Source organism: Ylistrum balloti, unplaced genomic scaffold (assembly GCF_031769215.1).
Source record: "Ylistrum balloti isolate Yb309-2 unplaced genomic scaffold, AGI_CSIRO_Ybal_v1 Utg370236, whole genome shotgun sequence".
Classification (NCBI taxonomy): Eukaryota; Metazoa; Mollusca; class Bivalvia; order Pectinida; family Pectinidae; genus Ylistrum; species Ylistrum balloti.
Genome location: NW_026782193.1, coordinates 355982 through 378894, shown reverse-complemented (window position 1 = coordinate 378894; position 22913 = coordinate 355982). Strand labels below are relative to the sequence as shown.

General features: G+C 34.3%; 1 protein-coding gene across 1 annotated transcript in view; it reads right to left on the bottom strand.

Annotated features, from left to right (window-relative positions):
• Positions 1 to 2641: 2641 nt before the first annotated feature.
• The window catches only part of LOC132552103 (neuropeptide receptor 15-like), a 55525-nt gene continuing 35253 nt past the window's right edge, over positions 2642 to 22913 (bottom strand). The window contains exon 2 of the mRNA XM_060216247.1: positions 2642 to 3371. Coding sequence (XP_060072230.1) covers positions 2642 to 3371 — 730 coding nt within the window. The remainder of the gene's footprint in view (positions 3372 to 22913) is intronic.

Here is a 22913-nt window from a genome sequence, read left to right as displayed (position 1 = left end):
TTCGTGATAGCCCAGCCGATGATGACCCCTTTTTTCCTTATGTGAATGACATGGCTGGTGATGTCCGATTACCCACAGGTCAAAACTTGGCAGAAAGTTTGCGTCCGAAACAATGTAACAAACCAGCAAGAACATTTTGACGTAACATTAAATAAAAAAAAAACACTTAGCAATGCTATCAGGGATAAGGAATCTTATCTTTTACACGCCTGTCGAACGGCAAAGAACGTATTATGGTATACCCTCTGCGTCCGTCCGGTCGTCCATTTGTCCATCAACATTTCTTGAAAACCATAAGTCCAATTCAAGCGAAATTTTGCATGAGTGTAGATAGCAGTATGCAGTTATGCTCTCGGCTACCATTCTTTTTTTTCGGTCGGACATCAAAAATGGCACAATAGCTCTTGATTCAAATGTCATCTTAGTGTGATCTCGTCTTATCACCTGGTATTGTGTATTGTTATGTTCGGAGAGGACTTGATAAGACCACTGATCCCTTTACTGTCAATGAGATAGGTTTGAATCGACAAGCAAGGGTGGAAATTTATATATTTTTTGTTCGTGCTGCGTTCTTAGTAACATGTAAAAAATTCGATCAAATTTTGTGACATGGTAATGTTATTCACTAAGACACAAAGGATGCAGGGTGTTCAAACTACAGTGTATCTTGAAGATTTAGAAAGTGAATGCTGATAGCTGTACGGTAATAGAAATGTTACAGAATTCAGTAATAACATGACGAATAAGATATTTTCGGTCTTTTCCAGAAAGATAATTGGTTTTTACAGTTTTAAAAGATTGTATACAACTTTGTTGTAACTTTGTAACATGTGTGTTGACCTAAATTTAGTCAAATATTGTCAACATTAATAATTATGGGGACATAACTCCCCATCACATCACATGGCGCTACATTTGAAAGTTCTTATATATAAACTTTTGTATATATTTATTTTACAATAACTGCGAAACAAGTCATTTCCATTTATACTAATCACTCTTGTTGGCCCGGATGTAAGCGCACGAGGGGTCTAAATTTGGGAGGAAACCGGAGTGCCCGGGGAAAACCCCACGTGTCCGTTCCAGGAATCAAACCCCAGACGACTAGGTGGAAGACGAGTGCGTTACCACTGCGCCACCCAACCATCCTAAAAGTTCTTAGGGGTGTATATAGATAAAAGAAATTCACTCCGTGTTTATCACAGACTTGTTATTAATATTTTCATTTACTACAGTTCGTCTGTCCGCCCGTCAGATTCTTTTACACAATGACTAGTGCAACCTCAAGACTACATCATTTCTTTTGTATTTGTTCCATATGTTAAGTGACAGGACAATGAACAAAGCTACACAAGTCTTGACATCTTGTCGGATTAAAAAAAAATCAATCCACACAATTTGAAAAACAGATTTCAAAAATATTTTGATATACTTTAATATTTAAACAAAAATTCTGATATGACGTCATCAGCGTCTACACGTCAGACATTATCAATCTCTACAACTGATCATAACCGATATACGGTTAGATAAGAAAGACACCGTGCATCGTTTCCTGTCATCTCACCAATTGTCCAAGGTAAGGTTAAACATGCTGTTGGTTTCTAAAGTAAAGTGTTTCAAAACGTAATGGAGAATTGATTCTAATGAAATCCACAATTAGTGAGCAATACATGATAACTGAAAAATCTTCTACATTGACAAACCTTCTACACTGACAAACCTTCTACACTGACAAACCTTCTACACTGACAAATCATCTACACTGACAAACGTACACTGACAAACCTTCTACACTGACAAATCATTTACACTGACAAACGTACACTGACAAACCTTCTACACTGACAAAACTTCTACACTGACAAACCTTGTGTTCTACACAGACAAACCTTCTACACTGACAAACCTGCTACACTGACAAAAGTTCTACACTGACAAACCTTCTACACAGACAAATCTTCTACACTGACAAACTTTCTACACTGACAAACCTTCTACAATGACAAACCTTATACACTGACAAACCTTATACACTAGCAAACCTTTTACACAGACAAACCTTCTACAATGACAAACCTTATACACTGACAAACCTTATACACTAGCAAACCTTTTACACTGACAAATCTTCTACACTGAAAACCTCCAACATTTACAAACCTTCTACACTGACATATCTTCTACACTTACAAATGTTCTGCATTGAGAAACCTTCTACACTGTCTGACAAACCTTCTACACTGACAAACCTACAGTGACAAATGTTCTACACTGACAAACCTTTTACACTTAAAAAATCTTCTACACAGACAAACCTACACTGTCAAACCTTCCACACAGACAAATCTTCTACACTGACACACCTTCTACACAGACAAACCTTTTACACAGACAAACCTTCTACAGACAAACCCTCTACACTGACAAACCTTTTACACTGACAATCCTTCCACATTTGCAAACCTTCTACACTGACAAAACTATACTGACATAAATAATGTCGATTTTATGATAAATCTGGTAATCGACTTAAGTTCACGATGTCGGACAAACGAATTGTCATTTTTATTTAAATGTAAAAGATGACCTTGAACCTTGGAGTATGTTTTTTGGGCCCAAAATATCCTCTTTTTCCGATTTACACTTCTGTGGAAGCAGCAGACGCCATGCTTGTATGTCTCCAGAGTCTCGAGCCATTCGATGTAAGCGTCAACTGTCGTGTAGGTTTTGGTTTTGGTCGTCTAACACATAACCCACACATCATATATCGAAAACACTGCCGGAAGTTCTGACTAAATATACTGTACAGAATCGGATTGGCTGCAGAATTCAGATTAGCTATGACCATTGTAAACACTTGAAAAGAAAAGTTTTCATGGAACGTTGTTGGGGAAACTGTGTTACAGATCAGTAAGATCTGATTGGGAGAGTAACTTATGAAATAAACAATCACACTCAACATCAACATTTTAACCACGCCCCTCCGCGCTTGTAGCGCCTCTGAGAACCGTTCCATGGATGACCCGTTCACCTGACGAACTGTTACCCTTCGATGGAGTCTGTCCGATCCCAGGAATAGATGTTTCGTGATGAAGGCGTATAACACTATCTGTATCAACAACGGCATGAAATAAAACAGAACCGACTCAATATATTTAAATACTTTAAAGTAAAATATGTGGTTATCGGGAAACACCATCATACAGTACAGCACTGGTATGTGAGGATGGCCCTGTCGGACTTCGTTGAATATTAAAGTCGGAAGTCCTGCTGCCCATGCGCACGGCCATATGCATCCAAGAATAACGACGATTCGGCGCTTGTTACAAACAATGTGGGCTTTGATTGGATGAATGATCGCAACGTATCTGGAACGAAACAAAATGTCATAATTACAAGTGTGCGGTTTTCAAATCATCCATTTTAAAAAGATCTTTTACCTAAGTCAATCCTCCGAACATATATGTGCAAAACTTATAATGATGGTTTTATCACGATATCGGTTCTACGTTTTGATTAAGAGTTAAACCCCCCATCCCCGTTATTAAGAGTTAAACCCCCCACCCCCGTTATTAAGAGTTAACCCCCCCCCCCCCCCGTTATTAAGAGTTAAACCCCCACCCCCGTTATTAAGAGTTAAACCCCCCACCCCCGTTATTAAGAGTTAAACCCCCCACCCCCGTTATTAAGAGTTAAACCCCCCACCCCCGTTATTAAGAGTTAAATCCCCCACCCCCGTTATTAAGAGATAAACCCCCACCCCCGTTATTAAGAGTTAAACCCCCCACCCCCGTTATTAAGAGTTAAACCCCCACCCCCGTTATTAAGAGTTAAACCCCCCACCCCCGTTATTAAGAGTTAAACCCCCCACCCCCGTTATTAAGAGATAAACCCCCCACCCCCGTTATTGTATTTGATACATTGATTATATGTATGTCGGTTTTTAACACTTCTTATACAAACTCGTTAAGGAAGCGCTACTGTTGTAACCCCACCTACTACTGTAACTTTCCCCTTCCCCATACATTAGTACGTAAAGTAACCCCGCCCATTGATTTGACTCCATCTTTTAATGTGACTTCCTCCACAATTGTACCTCAGGGTTGATATAGCTTCCCCCAGGGTTGATATACCTTCCCCCAGGGTTGATATAGTCCTCCCTAGGGCTGATATATCTTTCCCCAGGGTTGATATAGTCTTACCCAGGGTTGATATAACTTTCCCCAGGGTTGATATAGTCTTCCCCCAGTGTTAATATAGTCTCTCCCCCAGGGTTGATATACCTTCCCCCAGGGTTGAAATAGTCTTTCCCCCAGGGTTAATATATCTTTCCCTAGGGTTGATATAGCTTTCCCCAGGGTTGATATAGTCCTCCCCAGGGCTGATATATCTTTCCCCCAGGGTTTATATAGTCTTACCCAGGGTTGATATAGCTTCCCCCAGGGTTGATATAGTCTTCCCCCAGGGTTGATATATCTTCCCCCAGGGTTGATATATCTTTCCCCAGGGTTGATATAGTCCTCCCTAGGGCTGATATATCTTTCCCCAGGGTTGATATAGTCTTACCCAGGGCTGATATATCTTTCCCCAGGGTTGATATAGTCTTACCCAGGGTTGATATAGCTTTCCCCAGGGTTGATATAGTCCTCCCCAGGGCTGATATATCTTTCCCCCAGGGTTTATATAGTCTTACCCAGGGTTGATATACCTTTCCCCAGGGTTGATATAGTCCTCCCCAGGGCTGATATATCTTTCCCCCAGGGTTTATATAGTCTTACCCAGGGTTGATATACCTTTCCCCAGGGTTGATATAGTCCTCCCCAGGGCTGATATATCTTTCCCCCAGGGTTGATATAACTTTCCCCAGGGTTGATATAGTCTTCCCCCAGTGTTAATATAGTCTCTCCCCGAGGGTTGATATACCTTCCCCCAGGGTTAATATATCTTTCCCTAGGGTTGATATAGCTTTCCCCAGGGTTGATATAGTCCTCCCCAGGGCTGATATATCTTTCCCCCAGGGTTTATATAGTCTTACCCAGGGTTGATATACCTTTCCCCAGGGTTGATATACCTTTCCCCAGGGTTGATATACCTTTCCCCAGGGCTGATATATCTTTCCCCCAGGGTTTATATAGTCTTACCCAGGGTTGATATATCTTTCCCCAGGGTTGATATACCTTTCCCCAGAGTTGAAATAGTCTTTCCCCCAGGGTTAATATATCTTTCCCTAGGGTTGATATAGCTTTCCCAAGGGTTGATATAGTCTTCCCCCAGGGTTGATATAGTCTTCCCAAAGGGTTAATATAGTCTCTCCCCCAGGGTTGATATACCTTCCCCCAGGGTTGATATAGTCCTCCCCAGGGTTGATATAGTCTTCCCCCAGGGTTGATATAGTCCTCCCTAGGGCTGATATATCTTTCCCCAGGGTTGATATAGTCTTCCCAAAGGGTTAATATAGGGTCTGATATACCTTCCCCAGGGTTGATATAGTCTTCCCCCAGGGTTGATATAGTCTTCCCCAGGGTTGATATATCTTTCCCCAGGGTTGATATAGTCCTCCCTAGGGCTGATATATCTTTCCCCAGGGTTGATATAGTCTTCCCCAGGGTTGATATATCTTTCCCCAGGGTTGATATAGTCCTCCCTAGGGCTGATATATCTTTCCCCAGGGTTGATATAGTCTTCCCAAAGGGTTAATATAGTCTCTCCCCCAGGGTTGATATACCTTCCCCCAGGGTTGATATAGTCCTCCCCAGGGTTGATATAGTCTTTCCCCCAGGGTTGATATAGTCTTTCCCCAGGATTCATATAGTCTCTCCCCCAGGGTTGATATACCTTCCCCCAGGGTTGATATAGTCCTCCCCAGGGCTGATATATCTTTCCCTAGGGTTGATATAGTTTTACCCAGGGTTGATATATCTTTCCCCAGGGTTGATATATCTTTCCCAAGGGTTGATATAGTACTCCCCAAGGCTGATATATCTTTCCCCAGGGTTGATAAAGTCTTCCCAAAGGGTTAATATAGTCTCTCCCCCAGGGTTGATATAGTCCTCCCCAGGGTTGATATAGTCTTCCCCAGGGTTGATATATCTTCCCCCAGGGTTGATATATCTTTCCCCAGGGTTGATATAGTCCTCCCTAGGGCTGATATATCTTTCCCCAGGGTTGATATAGTCTTACCCAGGGTTGATATAACTTTCCCCAGGGTTGATATAGTCTTCCCCCAGGGTTAATATAGTCTCTCCCCCAGGGTTGATATACCTTCCCCCAGGGTTGATATAGCTTTTCCCAGGGTTGATATACCTTCCCCAAGGGTTGATATAGTACTCCCCAAGGCTGATATATCTTTCCCCAGGGTTGATATAGTTTTACCCAGGGTTGATGTATCTTTCCCCAGGGTTGATATAGTCTTCCCCCAGGGTTAATATAGTCTCTCCCCCAGGGTTGATATACCTTCCCCCAGGGTTGATATAGCTTTTCCCCAGGGTTGATATACCTTCCCCCAGGGTTGATATAGTCCTCCCCAGGGCTGATATATCTTTCCCCGGGGTTGATATACCTTCCCCCAGGGTTGATATAGTCTTCCCCCAGGGATTCATGTAGTCTTCCCCCAGGGTTGATATACCTTCATATAGTCTTCCCTGATAAAACCAGATACTGATATTTATGTAATAATACTGTGAAATGAACATTTTTATAATGTGCCAAGGATTTCAGAGGCATTCCGATATTTTATATATATATTTATATACGATAATTGTTTTTAAAGGAAACAAATGTTCATCATTTTCTATTCCCTTTCGTACTTCCTGGAAAATCTCTACGGATATAAATCTTCCAATAAGACCACTGAATAATTGATAAGTTTGAAATAGAATTCTCTACATGATTATCTGCAAATAACAAAAACAGAAGTTTCTGAAATTCCAAATGATGAGAACGATGGCTGACGATATGTATAAAACCCCCAAGTCTGATCATGTGTCTCATCCACTGAGATACATATCAAAATATAACAGCTTGAAGAACACAATTGTATTGATCCAAATAGTTGAAAAAACTATTTTCACCTGAAATGCTTAGCGAGTTTTCTGTTTCCATGGCAACATGGTTACATAAGGAAATCTAAAACATCAAACAGATCACGAAAAATCAGGCAGAAAAACAGAAACCAGAACCTTTTCCTGGAAAAAATGAGGTAGCATAATTAGACCATAAGAAGCATATTAAATAGAATATTTATCAGGAAGAGATGACAACGTTACACGATAGAGCTATGCAGTACTTGTTTAAGATCTTGTAGTCACTATAACTTTTTTTTTTTTTTAATTCAGAACAATTTCATAACTTAAAATTGAATAATACGACAATAAATTAAAATACAGACCTCATTGTTGTTATCTGACTGTTATTGTTTATGTTATCTGACTGTTATTGTTTATGTTATCTGACAGTTATTGTTTATGTTATCTGACTGTTATTGTTTATGTTATCTGACTGTTATTGTTTATGTTATCTGACTGTTATTGTTTATGTTTATGTTATCTGACTGTTATTGTTTATGTTATCTGACTGTTATTGTTTATGTTATCTGACTGTTATTGTTTATGTTATCTGACTGTTATTGTTGATGTAATTGTTATCTGACTGTTATTGTTTATGTTATCTGACTGTTATTGTTTATGTTATCTGACTGTTATTGTTGATGTAATTGTTATCTGACTGTTATTGTTTATGTTATCTGACTGTTATTGTTTATGTTGATGTTATCTGACTGTTATTGTTTATGTTGTTGTTATCTGACTGTTATTGTTTATGTTATCTGACTGTTATTGTTTATGTTATCTGACTGTTATTGTTTATGTTGATGTTATCTGACTGTTATTGTTTATGTTGTTGTTATCTGACTGTTATTGTTTATGTTATCTGAGTGTTATTGTTTATGTTATCTGACTGTTATTGTTGATGTAATTGTTATCTGACTGTTATTGTTTATGTTATCTGACTGTTATTGTTTATGTTGATGTTATCTGACTGTTATTGTTTATGTTGTTGTTATCTGACTGTTATTGTTTATGTTATCTGACTGTTATTGTTTATGTTATCTGACTGTTATTGTTTATGTTGATGTTATCTGACTGTTATTGTTTATGTTGTTGTTATCTGACTGTTATTGTTTATGTTATCTGAGTGTTATTGTTTATGTTATCTGACTGTTATTGTTGATGTAATTGTTATCTGACAGTTATTGTTTATGTTATCTGACAGTTATTGTTTATGTTTATGTTATCTGACTGTGATTGTTTATGTTAATGTTATCTGACTGTTATTGTTTATGTTTATGTTATCTGACTGTTATTGTTTATGTTATCTGACTGTTATTGTTTATGTTATCTGACTGTTATTGGTTGTTATATGACTGTTATTGTTTATGTTATCTGACTGTTATTGTTTATGTTATCTGACTGTTATTGTTTATGTTTATGTTGTTGTTATCTGACTGTTATTGTTGATGTTATCTGACTGTGATTGTTTATGTTGATGTTATCTGACTGTTATTGTTTATGTTATCTGACTGTTATTGTTTATGTTATCTGACAGTTATTGTTTATGTTTATGTTATCTGACTGTGATTGTTTATGTTATCTGACAGTTATTGTTTATGTTATCTGACAGTTATTGTTTATGTTTATGTTATCTGACTGTGATTGTTTATGTTAATGTTATCTGACTGTTATTGTTTATGTTTATGTTATCTGACTGTTATTGTTTATGTTATCTGACTGTTATTGTTTATGTTTATGTTGTTGTTATCTGACTGTTATTGTTGATGTTATCTGACTGTGATTGTTTATGTTGATGTTATCTGACTGTTATTGTTTATGTTTATGTTATCTGACTGTGATTGTTTATGTTGATGTTATCTGACTGTTATTGTTTATGTTTATGTTATCTGACTGTTATTGTTTATGTTATCTGACTGTTATTGTTGATGTTATCTGACTGTGATTGTTTATGTTGATGTTATCTGACTGTTATTGTTTATGTTGTTGTTATCTGACTGTTATTGTTTATGTTTATGTTATCTGACTGTGATTGTTTATGTTTATGTTATCTGACTGTTATTGTTTATGTTTATGTTATCTGACTGTGATTGTTTATGTTATCTGACTGTGATTGTTTATGTTTATGTTATCTGACAGTTATTGTTTATGTTATCTGACTGTTATTGTTTATGTTATCTGACTGTTATTGTTTATGTTTATGTTATCTGACTGTTATTGTTTATGTTTATGTTATCTGACTGTGATTGTTTATGTTTATGTTATCTGACTGTGATTGTTTATGTTTATGTTATCTGACTGTGATTGTTTATGTTATCTGACTGTGATTGTTTATGTTTATGTTATCTGACAGTTATTGTTTATGTTATCTGACTGTTATTGTTTATGTTTATGTTATCTGACTGTGATTGTTTATGTTGATGTTATCTGACAGTTATTGTTTATGTTATCTGACTGTGATTGTTTATGTTATCTGACAGTTATTGTTTATGTTATCTGACTGTTATTGTTATCTGACAGTTATTGTTTATGTTATCTGACTGTTATTGTTTATGTTATCTGACTGTGATTGTTATCTGACAGTTATTGTTTATGTTATCTGACTGTGATTGTTTATGTTTATGTTATCTGACTGTTATTGTTTATGTTTATGTTATCTGACAGTTATTGTTTATGTTATCTGACAGTTATTGTTTATGTTATCTGACTGTGATTGTTTATGTTATCTGACAGTTATTGTTTATGTTTATGTTATCTGACAGTTATTGTTTATGTTATCTGACTGTTATTGTTTATGTTATCTGACTGTTATTGTTTATGTTATCTGACTGTTATTGTTTATGTTATCTGACTGTGATTGTTTATGTTTATGTTATCTGACTGTGATTGTTTATGTTTATGTTATCTGACTGTTATTGTTTATGTTTATGTTATCTGACAGTTATTGTTTATGTTATCTGACTGTGATTGTTTATGTTATCTGACAGTTATTGTTTATGTTATCTGACTGTGATTGTTTATGTTATCTGACAGTTATTGTTTATGTTATCTGACTGTTATTGTTTATGTTATCTGACTGTGATTGTTTATGTTGATGTTATCTGACTGTTATTGTTTATGTTGATGTTATCTGACAGTTATTGTTTATGTTATCTGACTGTGATTGTTTATGTTATCTGACAGTTATTGTTTATGTTATCTGACTGTTATTGTTATCTGACAGTTATTGTTTATGTTATCTGACTGTTATTGTTTATGTTATCTGACTGTGATTGTTATCTGACAGTTATTGTTTATGTTATCTGACTGTGATTGTTTATGTTATCTGACTGTGATTGTTATCTGACAGTTATTGTTTATGTTATCTGACTGTTATTGTTTATGTTATCTGACTGTGATTGTTATCTGACAGTTATTGTTTATGTTATCTGACTGTGATTGTTTATGTTTATGTTATCTGACAGTTATTGTTTATGTTATCTGACTGTGATTGTTTATGTTATCTGACAGTTATTGTTTATGTTATCTGACTGTTATTGTTATCTGACAGTTATTGTTTATGTTATCTGACTGTTATTGTTTATGTTATCTGACTGTTATTGTTTATGTTATCTGACTGTTATTGTTATCTGACAGTTATTGTTTATGTTATCTGACTGTTATTGTTGATGTTATCTGACTGTTATTGTTTATGTTGATGTTATCTGACAGTTATTGTTTATGTTATCTGACTGTGATTGTTTATGTTATCTGACAGTTATTGTTTATGTTATCTGACTGTTATTGTTATCTGACAGTTATTGTTTATGTTATCTGACTGTTATTGTTTATGTTATCTGACTGTTATTGTTTATGTTGATGTTATCTGACAGTTATTGTTTATGTTGATGTTATCTGACTGTTATTGTTTATGTTTATGTTATCTGACTGTTATTGTTTATGTTGATGTTATCTGACAGTTATTGTTTATGTTATCTGACTGTGATTGTTTATGTTATCTGACAGTTATTGTTTATGTTATCTGACTGTTATTGTTATCTGACAGTTATTGTTTATGTTATCTGACTGTTATTGTTTATGTTATCTGACTGTGATTGTTATCTGACAGTTATTGTTTATGTTATCTGACTGTGATTGTTTATGTTATCTGACTGTTATTGTTTATGTTATCTGACTGTTATTGTTATCTGACAGTTATTGTTTATGTTATCTGACTGTTATTGTTTATGTTATCTGACTGTTATTGTTTATGTTATCTGACTGTTATTGTTTATGTTATCTGACTGTGATTGTTTATGTTATCTGACTGTGATTGTTTATGTTATCTGACAGTTATTGTTTATGTTATCTGACAGTTATTGTTTATGTTATCTGACAGTTATTGTTTATGTTATCTGACTGTTATTGTTTATGTTATCTGACTGTTATTGTTTATGTTATCTGACAGTTATTGTTTATGTTATCTGACAGTTATTGTTTATGTTATCTGACTGTTATTGTTTATGTTATCTGACAGTTATTGTTTATGTTATCTGACTGTTATTGTTTATGTTATCTGACAGTTATTGTTTATGTTATCTGACTGTTATTGTTGATGTTATCTGACTGTTATTGTTTATGTTATCTGACTGTTATTGTTATCTGACTGTTATTGTTTATGTTATCTGACTGTGATTGTTTATGTTATCTGACTGTGATTGTTTATGTTATCTGACAGTTATTGTTTATGTTATCTGACAGTTATTGTTTATGTTATCTGACTGTTATTGTTTATGTTATCTGACTGTTATTGTTTATGTTTATGTTGTTGTTATCTGACTGTTATTGCTTATGTTATCTGACAGTTATTGTTTATGTTATCTGACTGTTATTGTTTATGTTTATGTTATCTGACTGTGATTGTTTATGTTAATGTTATCTGACAGTTATTGTTTATGTTATCTGACTGTGATTGTTTATGTTTATGTTATCTGACAGTTATTGTTTATGTTATCTGACTGTTATTGTTTATGTTTATGTTATCTGACTGTGATTGTTTATGTTATCTGACTGTTATTGTTTATGTTTATGTTATCTGACAGTTATTGTTTATGTTATCTGACTGTTATTGTTTATGTTTATGTTATCTGACAGTTATTGTTTATGTTATCTGACTGTGATTGTTTATGTTATCTGACTGTGATTGTTTATGTTATCTGACAGTTATTGTTTATGTTATCTGACTGTTATTGTTTATGTTATCTGACTGTTATTGTTTATGTTTATGTTGTTGTTATCTGACTGTTATTGTTTATGTTGTTGTTATCTGACTGTGATTGTTTATGTTGTTGTTATCTGACTGTTATTATTTATGTTGTTGTTATCTGACTGTTATTGTTTATGTTATCTGACTGTTATTGTTTATGTTATTGTTATCTGACTGTTATTGTTTATGTTATCTGACTGTTATTGTTGATGTTATCTGACTGTGATTGTTTATGTTTATGTTATCTGACAGTTATTGTTTATGTTGTTGTTATCTGACAGTTATTGTTTATGTTATCTGACAGTTATTGTTTATGTTATCTGACTGTTATTGTTTATGTTATCTGACTGTTATTGTTTATGTTGATGTTATCTGACAGTTATTGTTTATGTTGTTGTTATCTGACAGTTATTGTTTATGTTGTTGTTATCTGACTGTTATTGTTGATGTTATGTTATCTGACTGTCATTGTTAATGTTATCTGACTGTTATTGTTTATGTTATCTGACTGTTATTGTTTATGTTTATGTTATCTGACTGTGATTGTTTATGTTTATGTTATCTGACAGTTATTGTTTATGTTATCTGACAGTTATTGTTTATGTTTATGTTATCTGACTGTGATTGTTTATGTTATCTGACAGTTATTGTTTATGTTATCTGACAGTTATTGTTTATGTTTATGTTATCTGACTGTGATTGTTTATGTTATCTGACAGTTATTGTTTATGTTTATGTTATCTGACTGTGATTGTTTATGTTATCTGACAGTTATTGTTTATGTTTATGTTATCTGACTGTGATTGTTTATGTTATCTGACAGTTATTGTTTATGTTTATGTTATCTGACTGTGATTGTTTATGTTATCTGACAGTTATTGTTTATGTTATCTGACAGTTATTGTTTATGTTATCTGACTGTTATTGTTTATGTTTATGTTGTTGTTATCTGACTGTTATTGCTTATGTTATCTGACTGTTATTGTTTATGTTATCTGACTGTTATTGTTGATGTTATCTGACTGTTATTGTTTATGTTATCTGACAGTTATTGTTTATGTTATCTGACAGTTATTGTTTATGTTTATGTTATCTGACTGTTATTGTTTATGTTATCTGACAGTTATTGTTTATGTTATCTGACTGTTATTGTTGATGTTATCTGACTGTGATTGTTTATGTTTATGTTATCTGACTGTTATTGTTTATGTTTATGTTATCTGACTGTTATTGTTTATGTTATCTGACTGTTATTGTTTATGTTTATGTTATCTGACTGTGATTGTTTATGTTGTTGTTATCTGACTGTTATTGTTTATGTTTATGTTATCTGACTGTGATTGTTTATGTTATCTGACTGTTATTGTTTATGTTGATGTTATCTGACTGTGATTGTTTATGTTTATGTTATCTGACTGTGATTGTTTATGTTGTTGTTATCTGACTGTTATTGTTTATGTTGTTGTTATCTGACTGTTATTGTTGATGTTATCTGACTGTGATTGTTTATGTTGTTGTTATCTGACTGTTATTGTTTATGTTATCTGACTGTTATTGTTTATGTTTATGTTATCTGACTGTTATTGTTTATGTTGTTGTTATCTGACTGTTATTGTTTATGTTTATGTTATCTGACTGTGATTGTTTATGTTATCTGACTGTTATTGTTTATGTTATCTGACTGTTATTGTTGATGTTATCTGACTGTGATTGTTTATGTTGTTGTTATCTGACTGTTATTGTTTATGTTATCTGACTGTTATTGCTTATGTTTATGTTATCTGACTGTGATTGTTTATGTTATCTGACTGTTATTGTTGATGTTATCTGACTGTGATTGTTTATGTTTATGTTATCTGACTGTTATTGTTTATGTTATCTGACAGTTATTGTTGATGTTATCTGACTGTTATTGTTTATGTTTATGTTATCTGACTGTGATTGTTTATGTTATCTGACTGTTATTGTTTATGTTATCTGACTGTGATTGTTTATGTTATCTGACTGTTATTGTTTATGTTATCTGACTGTTATTGTTTATGTTATCTGACAGTTATTGTTGATGTTATCTGACTGTTATTGTTTATGTTTATGTTGTTGTTATCTGACTGTTATTGCTTATGTTTATGTTATCTGACTGTGATTGTTTATGTTGTTGTTATCTGACTGTTATTGCTTATGTTTATGTTATCTGACTGTTATTGTTTATGTTATCTGACTGTTATTGTTTATGTTATCTGACTGTGATTGTTTATGTTATCTGACTGTGATTGTTTATGTTTATGTTATCTGACTGTTATTGTTTATGTTGTTGTTATCTGACTGTTATTGCTTATGTTTATGTTATCTGACTGTTATTGTTTATGTTGTTGTTATCTGACTGTTATTGCTTATGTTTATGTTATCTGACTGTTATTGTTTATGTTGTTGTTATCTGACTGTTATTGCTTATGTTTATGTTATCTGACTGTGATTGTTTATGTTTATGTTATCTGACTGTTATTGCTTATGTTTATGTTATCTGACTGTTATTGTTTATGTTATCTGACTGTTATTGTTTATGTTATCTGACTGTTATTGTTTATGTTATCTGACTGTGATTGTTTATGTTATCTGACTGTGATTGTTTATGTTTATGTTATCTGACTGTGATTGTTTATGTTTATGTTATCTGACTGTTATTGTTTATGTTTATGTTATCTGAATGTGATTTTTTATGTTATCTGACTGTGATTGTTTATGTTTTTGTTATCTGACTGTTATTGTTTATGTTTTCTGACTGTTATTGTTTATGTTATCTGACTGTTATTGTTGATGTTATCTGACTGTTATTGTTGATGTTATCTGACTGTTATTGTTTATGTTTTCTGACTGTTATTGTTTATGTTATCTGACTGTTATTGTTGATGTTATCTGACTGTTATTGTTTATGTTATCTGACTGTTATTGTTTATGTTATCTGAATGTTATTGTTTATGTTATCTGACTGTTATTGTTTATGTTATCTGACTGTTTTTGTTAATGTTATTGTTATCTGACTGTTATTGTTTATGTTATCTGACAGTTATTGTTTATGTTATCTGACTGTTATTGTTGATGTAATTGTTATCTGACTGTTATTGTTGATGTAATCGTTATCTGACTGTTATTGATTATGTTGTTGTTAACGTTGTTTACGCACGCCAATGACAGGATGAAAGAGATAGACATGCGTATTGTTTATCACTGAAGGACACCGACAGGATAAGCATGTTTTTGATGACAATTTAGAGATATGGCGTCAATCCGTCCTGGTGTAAGTTACAATACAATATTTGACGAAACAATACGGCATTGTACTGTTCAATGATTCATTATGTAGTATCCTAAATAGATAGTGTATCAGTATTTAATGGTAACAGACTAGGACCATCAGTTTATGTCAACAGAACGTCCTCTTGGTATCCCGTTACAGAAAATTTAGATTTTCATCACAGGAGTTTTGTGAAATTGAACCCATTGGTCCCTCCATCACCAAAAATGTAAAATAAATTAATTCTGCGTTTGGTCAGTAAGTTTATTTCTTAATAAAAATTAAATTTGCCATAATCTAATAAGACTCGATAACTTTTAACTTCTTACCAAGTTATAGATACGTACACGGGGTAGATTTGATGGAAAGTCAACTTATTCGACCTTTGTTTGAATTTGCCGAACAGAAAGGTGATTGTCAATGCAGTGACTAAAAAGCACCGCTCCGATTGGTCAAAATTACAAATGTTATACGTCATTGGAAAATGATTTCATCATGAGAGCCATCCAGAGGTATTTAAGTACAAATTACAGCGACGGATTGGAATTCACGATTGTCTCCCTTCGTGTATTTACTGGAAAATAAATCCTACGTGAAATATAAGTGATTCAAATTAGATCAATATAGTACGTCTGACTGGTAATTTACAATGTGAATCAGTCAGTTTTTGTGATAATAGAAAACAGCTGGAGAAATTATAAGTATTGATAAACACGAAGAATGCACACTGGAATCTGAGTGACTCTCATTATTCGTGCCTTTCGTGAATTAATTATGATAAAATTTCGTATTTTGATTATGTCTATCGGTCGCTAAAATCGCACTTTTAATCATATATGATAAGGTTTGTATCAAGTCAATATCTAGCACAATTAGAATAGCTCTTTTTAGTCGACGACTTCCCGTTTCCTTCCGATGTCCCTCAATTCAAAACCACTATTGCCTAGAGGAACACGATTTCACCATTTGATTATAATATCTGAAGTAATTTATCGGCTAGTACAACAATTAACTTACTAATACATATTTCTAAGTAGAATTCACTACGGCAAAAGAAAATGTCGCCCGCTTGTTATCACACATCAAATGTCGCCCGCTTAACATCACACGTCAAATGTCGCCCGCTTATAATCACACGTCAAATGTCGCCCGCTTGTTATCATACCTCAAATTATGTAGTACAAGATGGGCTAACGGTAATGTTATTTTAGGAGAGGTAAAAGGCACGTTTTTTTAAACCTGATCACGTTTTCGATTCGAATCACAACGTCAAAGTGAGTGTGTAACAAAATTATCACATCACAGCCCGATAGTAATTTAATCCCTACCGCCTCAATTAATGAGACTTAAATCCAATTTTATGTATGGAATAACTTACTGTCAATTTCTGTAATGGGTCTAATGTTGATAAAGAAAAAGAAAAATAAATCATTTATTTTCCAAATGTTTTGAAAAGGCATTTTCCGCTGACCTATTTAAAAAGGTTGATTGCCATCGTGGCTGTACTAAAATGTCTTGTAATTCAGGAACTCGGAGAAAATTGTAACAGCCATGTAGCTTCGTTCTAATCTGTCCATCCATTATCTGTAATTATCGACATTACCCATCATCCGCTCTCTTTAATGGAGGTAAACTTCACGTGAGGTCAGAGCGAGCGAGGTCATGACATGAACATATTCATGTACAGATACATATTGCTCAATTTCGTTTAGGGAAGGAAAACTAGACATTGAAAGTCGTAGCGCTGTCAGCTTCAATAATTTCACTCCTGATAATTAGCAATAAAAACATCTTATAAAAACTGAAAAGAGTTTGATTGGAGTTGTCGCTTACTGACGTACTGGTCTACAATCTTAATATTTACTAAACACCCATAGTATATTTACGTACGCTTTGGTGAAATGGATTACTGAACAAAAAGTGCAGTACCTTTATTACTGTTCGCATGTTCAGCAGAATTAAATCTTCCTCAATTCGGGAAGGGCTACCAAAGTAAACAACACTCATTTACATCAACAACTACTTTAATATACCCGTACACGGTATCAATTTTATGTATGGAACACAATCACCATTGTTATGTATCTTGTTTATCGTCCAAGCAATTGAAATAAACCAGATAAAAGAAGCTGTTAAAGATCTGTATTCATCAACATGGTAGTTCGGAACTGTAAAAAATCTGTAGTTATCACCATGGTAGCTTGGATCCGTTAAAGATCTGTAATTATCAACATGGTAGCTTGGAACCGTTGAAAGATCTATAATTATCACCATGGTAGCTAGGAACCGTTAAAGATCTGTGATTATCACCATGGTAGCTTGGAACCGTTAAAGATCTGTAATTATCACCATGGTAGCTTGGAACCGTTAAAGATCTGTGATTATCACTATGGTAGCTAGGAACCGTTAAAGATAAGTGATCATCACCATGGTAACTTGGAACCGTTAAAGACCTGTAATTATCACCATGGTAGCTTGGAACCGTTAAAGATCTGTAATTATCACCATGGTAGCTTGGAACCGTTAAAGATCTGTAATTATCACCATGGTAGCTTGGAACCGTTAAAGACCTGTAATTATCACCATGGTAGCTTGGAACCGTTAAAGATCTGTGATTAGCACCATGGTAGCTTGGAACCATTAAAGATAAGTGATCATCACCATGGTAACTTGGATCCGTTAAAGATCTGTAATTAGCACCATGGTAGCTTGGAACCTTTAAAGATCTGTAATTAGCACCATGATAGCTTGGAACCGTTAAAGATCTGTAATTATCACCATGGTAGCTTGGAACCGTTAAAGATCTGTAATTATCACCATGGTAGCTTGGAACCGTTAAAAGATCTGTAATTATCAACATGGTAGCTTGGAACCGTTAAAGGATATGTAATTATCAACATGGTAGCTTGGAACCGTTAAAGATCTGTAATTATCACCATGGTAGCTTGGAACCGTTAAAAGATATGTAATTATCGACATGGTAGCTTGGAACCGTTAAAGGATATGTAATTATCAACATGGTAGCTTGGAACCATTAAAGATATGTAATTATCACCATGGTAGCTTGGAACCGTTAAAGATATGTGATCATCACCATGGTAGCTTGGAACCGTTAAAGATTTGTAATTATCACCATGATAGCTTGGAACCGTTAAAGATCTGTGATTATCACCATGGTAGCTTGGAACCATTAATGATATGTTGTTATCACTATGATAGCTTGGAACCGTTAAAGATCTGTAATTATCACCATGGTAGCTAGGAACCTGTTAAGATATGTAATTATCACCATGGTAGCTAGGAACCGTTAAAGATCTGTGATTATCACCATGGTAGCTTGGAACCATTAATGATATGCTGTTATCACTATGATAGCTTGGAACCGTTAAAGACCTGTAATTATCACCATGGTAGCTTGGAACCGTTAAAAGATATGTAATTATCAACATGGTAGCTTGGAACCTTTAAAGATTTGTAATTATCACCATGGTAGCTTGGAACCGTTAAAAGATATGTAATTATCAACATGGTAGCTTGGAACCTTTAAAGATCTGTAATTATCACCATGGTAGCTTGGAACCGTTAAAGATCTGTAATTATCACCATGGTAGCTTGGAACCGTTAAAGATCTGTAATTATCACCATGGTAGCTTGGAACCGTTAAAGATCTGTAATTATCACCATGGTAGCTTGGAACCTTTAAAGATCTGTAATTATCACCATGGTAGCTTGGAACCGTTAAAGATCTTTAATTAACACCATGGTAGCTTGGAACCGTTAAAGACCTGTAATTATCACCATGGTAGCTTGGAACCACAATTTAACTTTCATAACATTAACTATAGGTAACTTATATAGCATTAACCATAGGTAACTTATATAGCATTAACCATAGGAAAATGCAAAGCACTCAGTTTCGAGAGAAAATTTACAGAGGTCATGAGAGGATAGATGAAAGGCGAAAAAGATTCCAAACATTAAAACAAAGTCAATCGCTGTTCGGCTACACACATTCTGTCTGTCCGTCTGTCTGACGTCACATTTTGTGGGGAAAGGGTTTCACATAAGTCTTAACACTTATGTCCAATCCCATTGTATTTGATACAATAAAATATGTCTAAATCAAAGAACACACATGCTAGATAAGACAGGTGACCGACATTGAAATTCAATTTGGAGATTTATTAGGAAATACCAATCGAGACATTAACAACAAAGATGGCATGTTAGAATATCAGTATTAATTAGATATATAAGTAACTGATACCTCCATTGTCACGTGACTTAAGTAAACCGTAGAAACATAGTCAATAAAAAACCGTTAGAGTATCCGACATCAGGTGTCGTAAGATCAGGACATCTTATATATTTTTTTCAATTCTACACGAATTCTATTTGTAGATAGTATGATTTATGACATGGTATGTGTCACCAGACACCCGCTGACTTTGAGTACGGTACGGGAGTTATAATGGAGATTTAAGGACTCTACGGCGAAAAAAGACACTAAAACGGATATATCGCAGACTGCAGACAATTCATTTTTATTTTGAGTTTCGTATAAATTATTTATAATCTAGGAGTTGGGAAAGGCAGTCTTTATCACCGTACGAACAAGAATCATTGACACGACGAGTACTTTGTATGCATTTTAGTCAAGAAAGAAATTTCAAAAAGTATTTAACATTTCAGTTCAATTGTTTAGGATTTTTGTGTTTATAATGAAGTATCTTAAGAGATATTGCTAGTGTAACGAATCTATTAATATAATTACCGGTATTTCTTTAAAGCGACATCAGCGAGTAAAACTTTTTCTAGAATATGTAAATGCAGTGTATCACTTTATGAACAATGAGTCTGTTTTCACTGAAAACTTTGTACACTAAGATATTTATAATGGTTATAGAATCACTCGTCATTGCTTGGTAAATCGGTGTATCATGTACGAGAACACATGAACACAACACGCATTAATGAACCAGAATATCTTCCAACGTGAGTGAATCTGTCGGGGTTGAAAACATCCTGTAAAGTCAGCAAGAAAACGAAGGATGGCCAAATGGCCAGGAGACTTCCCAGAATTCCGCTGGGGAAGCTTTCAATGTCTGATGGGAACTGATCAAATCCAGAAAGCAATGAGGACGGTGCATGATTGTGCTGGATTAACTGACGGACTGACAAAGTGGAATTAGGTCCAATCTTTGCATGTTGCTTACAATACATGTACGGCTGAGTGATACTCTTTAAAAAGCGATGGCTATTAATGTTACCTTTTATTAACACTGAATCAAATTTTGATTATCGAAAAAACAATGTCTACTCGTCCAAAAAACGTAAACAATTGGGTGCAGAAAAACCAGCTGTTTACCCCATACGTCACTTCATTTTTCTTCGCCGTCATATGTGTTCGTGTATACAAATGAACTGCCTCGTTTTCAAAACTGTCACGTGATGTTATCAGCATTAAACTTGAAGTGTATAAAACACAGTCAATAGGATTGATATCACTTTACCATGAAGTCCCTTTTCACAATAAAATCAAGGTGAACACAGAATGAAGATGACATCATGACCCTGGATACATAGAGAATACATGGTCACTGTCTTCAAATATAAGCTGTATTTTTGGCGAGGATGAAGAAACACAGACACTTTTGTCTTTCTGTCCCGAGCCAAAATGTAGCGTATATTTTAAGACATTGACCATGTATTCTATTTATCCTGCAACACATATTTAAAATCAGACAATAAAACAGTTTTGTTGTCCAGTCTCTGTTTAGCTGACATTGATGTTACGCTGAATTTTACGTGATGACGGACGCGAAAACAATTGTTCCACTCTGAAATAAGTTCCAAACTTCAACGGATATGACAGCGATTTTATGAATTTTCGTAAATAAACTTTGTCATTACAATGTAGTAAATCGCTTATTTCAACAGAAATTTATTTTGTAAAATGTGATTTTAAAGTAAATTCAGATAGTAATTCTGTCGAATTAACGCACGTGCTAAAACACAACTGCAAAGTACAGCCAAAAATATGTGGCAAGTGTATTCCAACCATGGCAGTGCCAGTTGTAGGACAAGAAACGCCAGATATCTTACGACATTGCAGATATCCGTTATTAACTTGGGTCCCTAGTTAGAACTCTGTCTGTATGAAAAATTCTCCCAAATATTCCTTTTGAAAAAAAATACTGGACCATTCAACTGGAATCTCACAATAACAAATGCTTATTTTGTCTTATTTTCTGGATCGGTTCTTATCAGGACTCCTTTTTGATGGACGTCTCATCTTGCTCACCAAATGTGTATTCATACGCTCGACCAGATTGGCGTTCATAGCCTGATATACTCCCATCTGGTTTACTTAGAACTTAACGGGAAACTGGTAGCAGAACGGAAACATAGCCTTATGGATGCCACTTTTCTGGAATGCACCATTAAGTAGATGACAGAGCAAATGCAAGTTTAGAGAAATGAATAAAGTTAGGATAATGGTCGGATGTCATAATGAGGTATTCTTTACATATGAAGGTGAATAGATGGAACCGAGCACAACTCTTAATATATATATATATATATATATATATATATATATATACAGGAGTACACAGTCGTGATAGGTTTTACTGGTTCATGAAAACTATCACTACAGTTATGTAATACTACTATATCTCAAGATGAGTGTAGTTATCGGAATCGTTTCCATAGTGATACCGTCGGTATCAAGTACCCGCTGAGATACCCTATAGAGCGGTGTACGATTTATCCATGGAAACTATGTGGTACATTCGTGGCACGTACAGCTGTAGTAGTTTCATAATGTTTTTTGGGATTCTTTCAGTGAACAATTTTGTTCTTCAATATTTGTGAAATCAAAGCACTAGACGATATCATTATATATAGACATTTGTACAAATATATATATAATAACTTATCTTCGCTTCCATGTTTCTACCTACCTAAATTGTCTTTTTTATGAGCCAAGAAAATGTCATTTCATGGTGGTTTAAATTGGCTACTCGGAAAATCACCATTAAAAACACTGCTAACGCCTTCCATTTACCAGGTAGCTCACATGCATTCTCGTATTCCGTACGATTCAAACGTTATGATGACGAATATTCGGATTAAACGAAGACTTCTTGAATATGATATTTAACATTTAGGAAAGATAGAATTTATTTTAAAATAAATCTTTACTTTACCATCCCATCAACTAAATGTATCAGAAGAGTCTGACTGCTGTTAAGATTAGTCATGAGATTATAGTCAGTAAGGAAATTAAGATCAGTCAGGATATTAA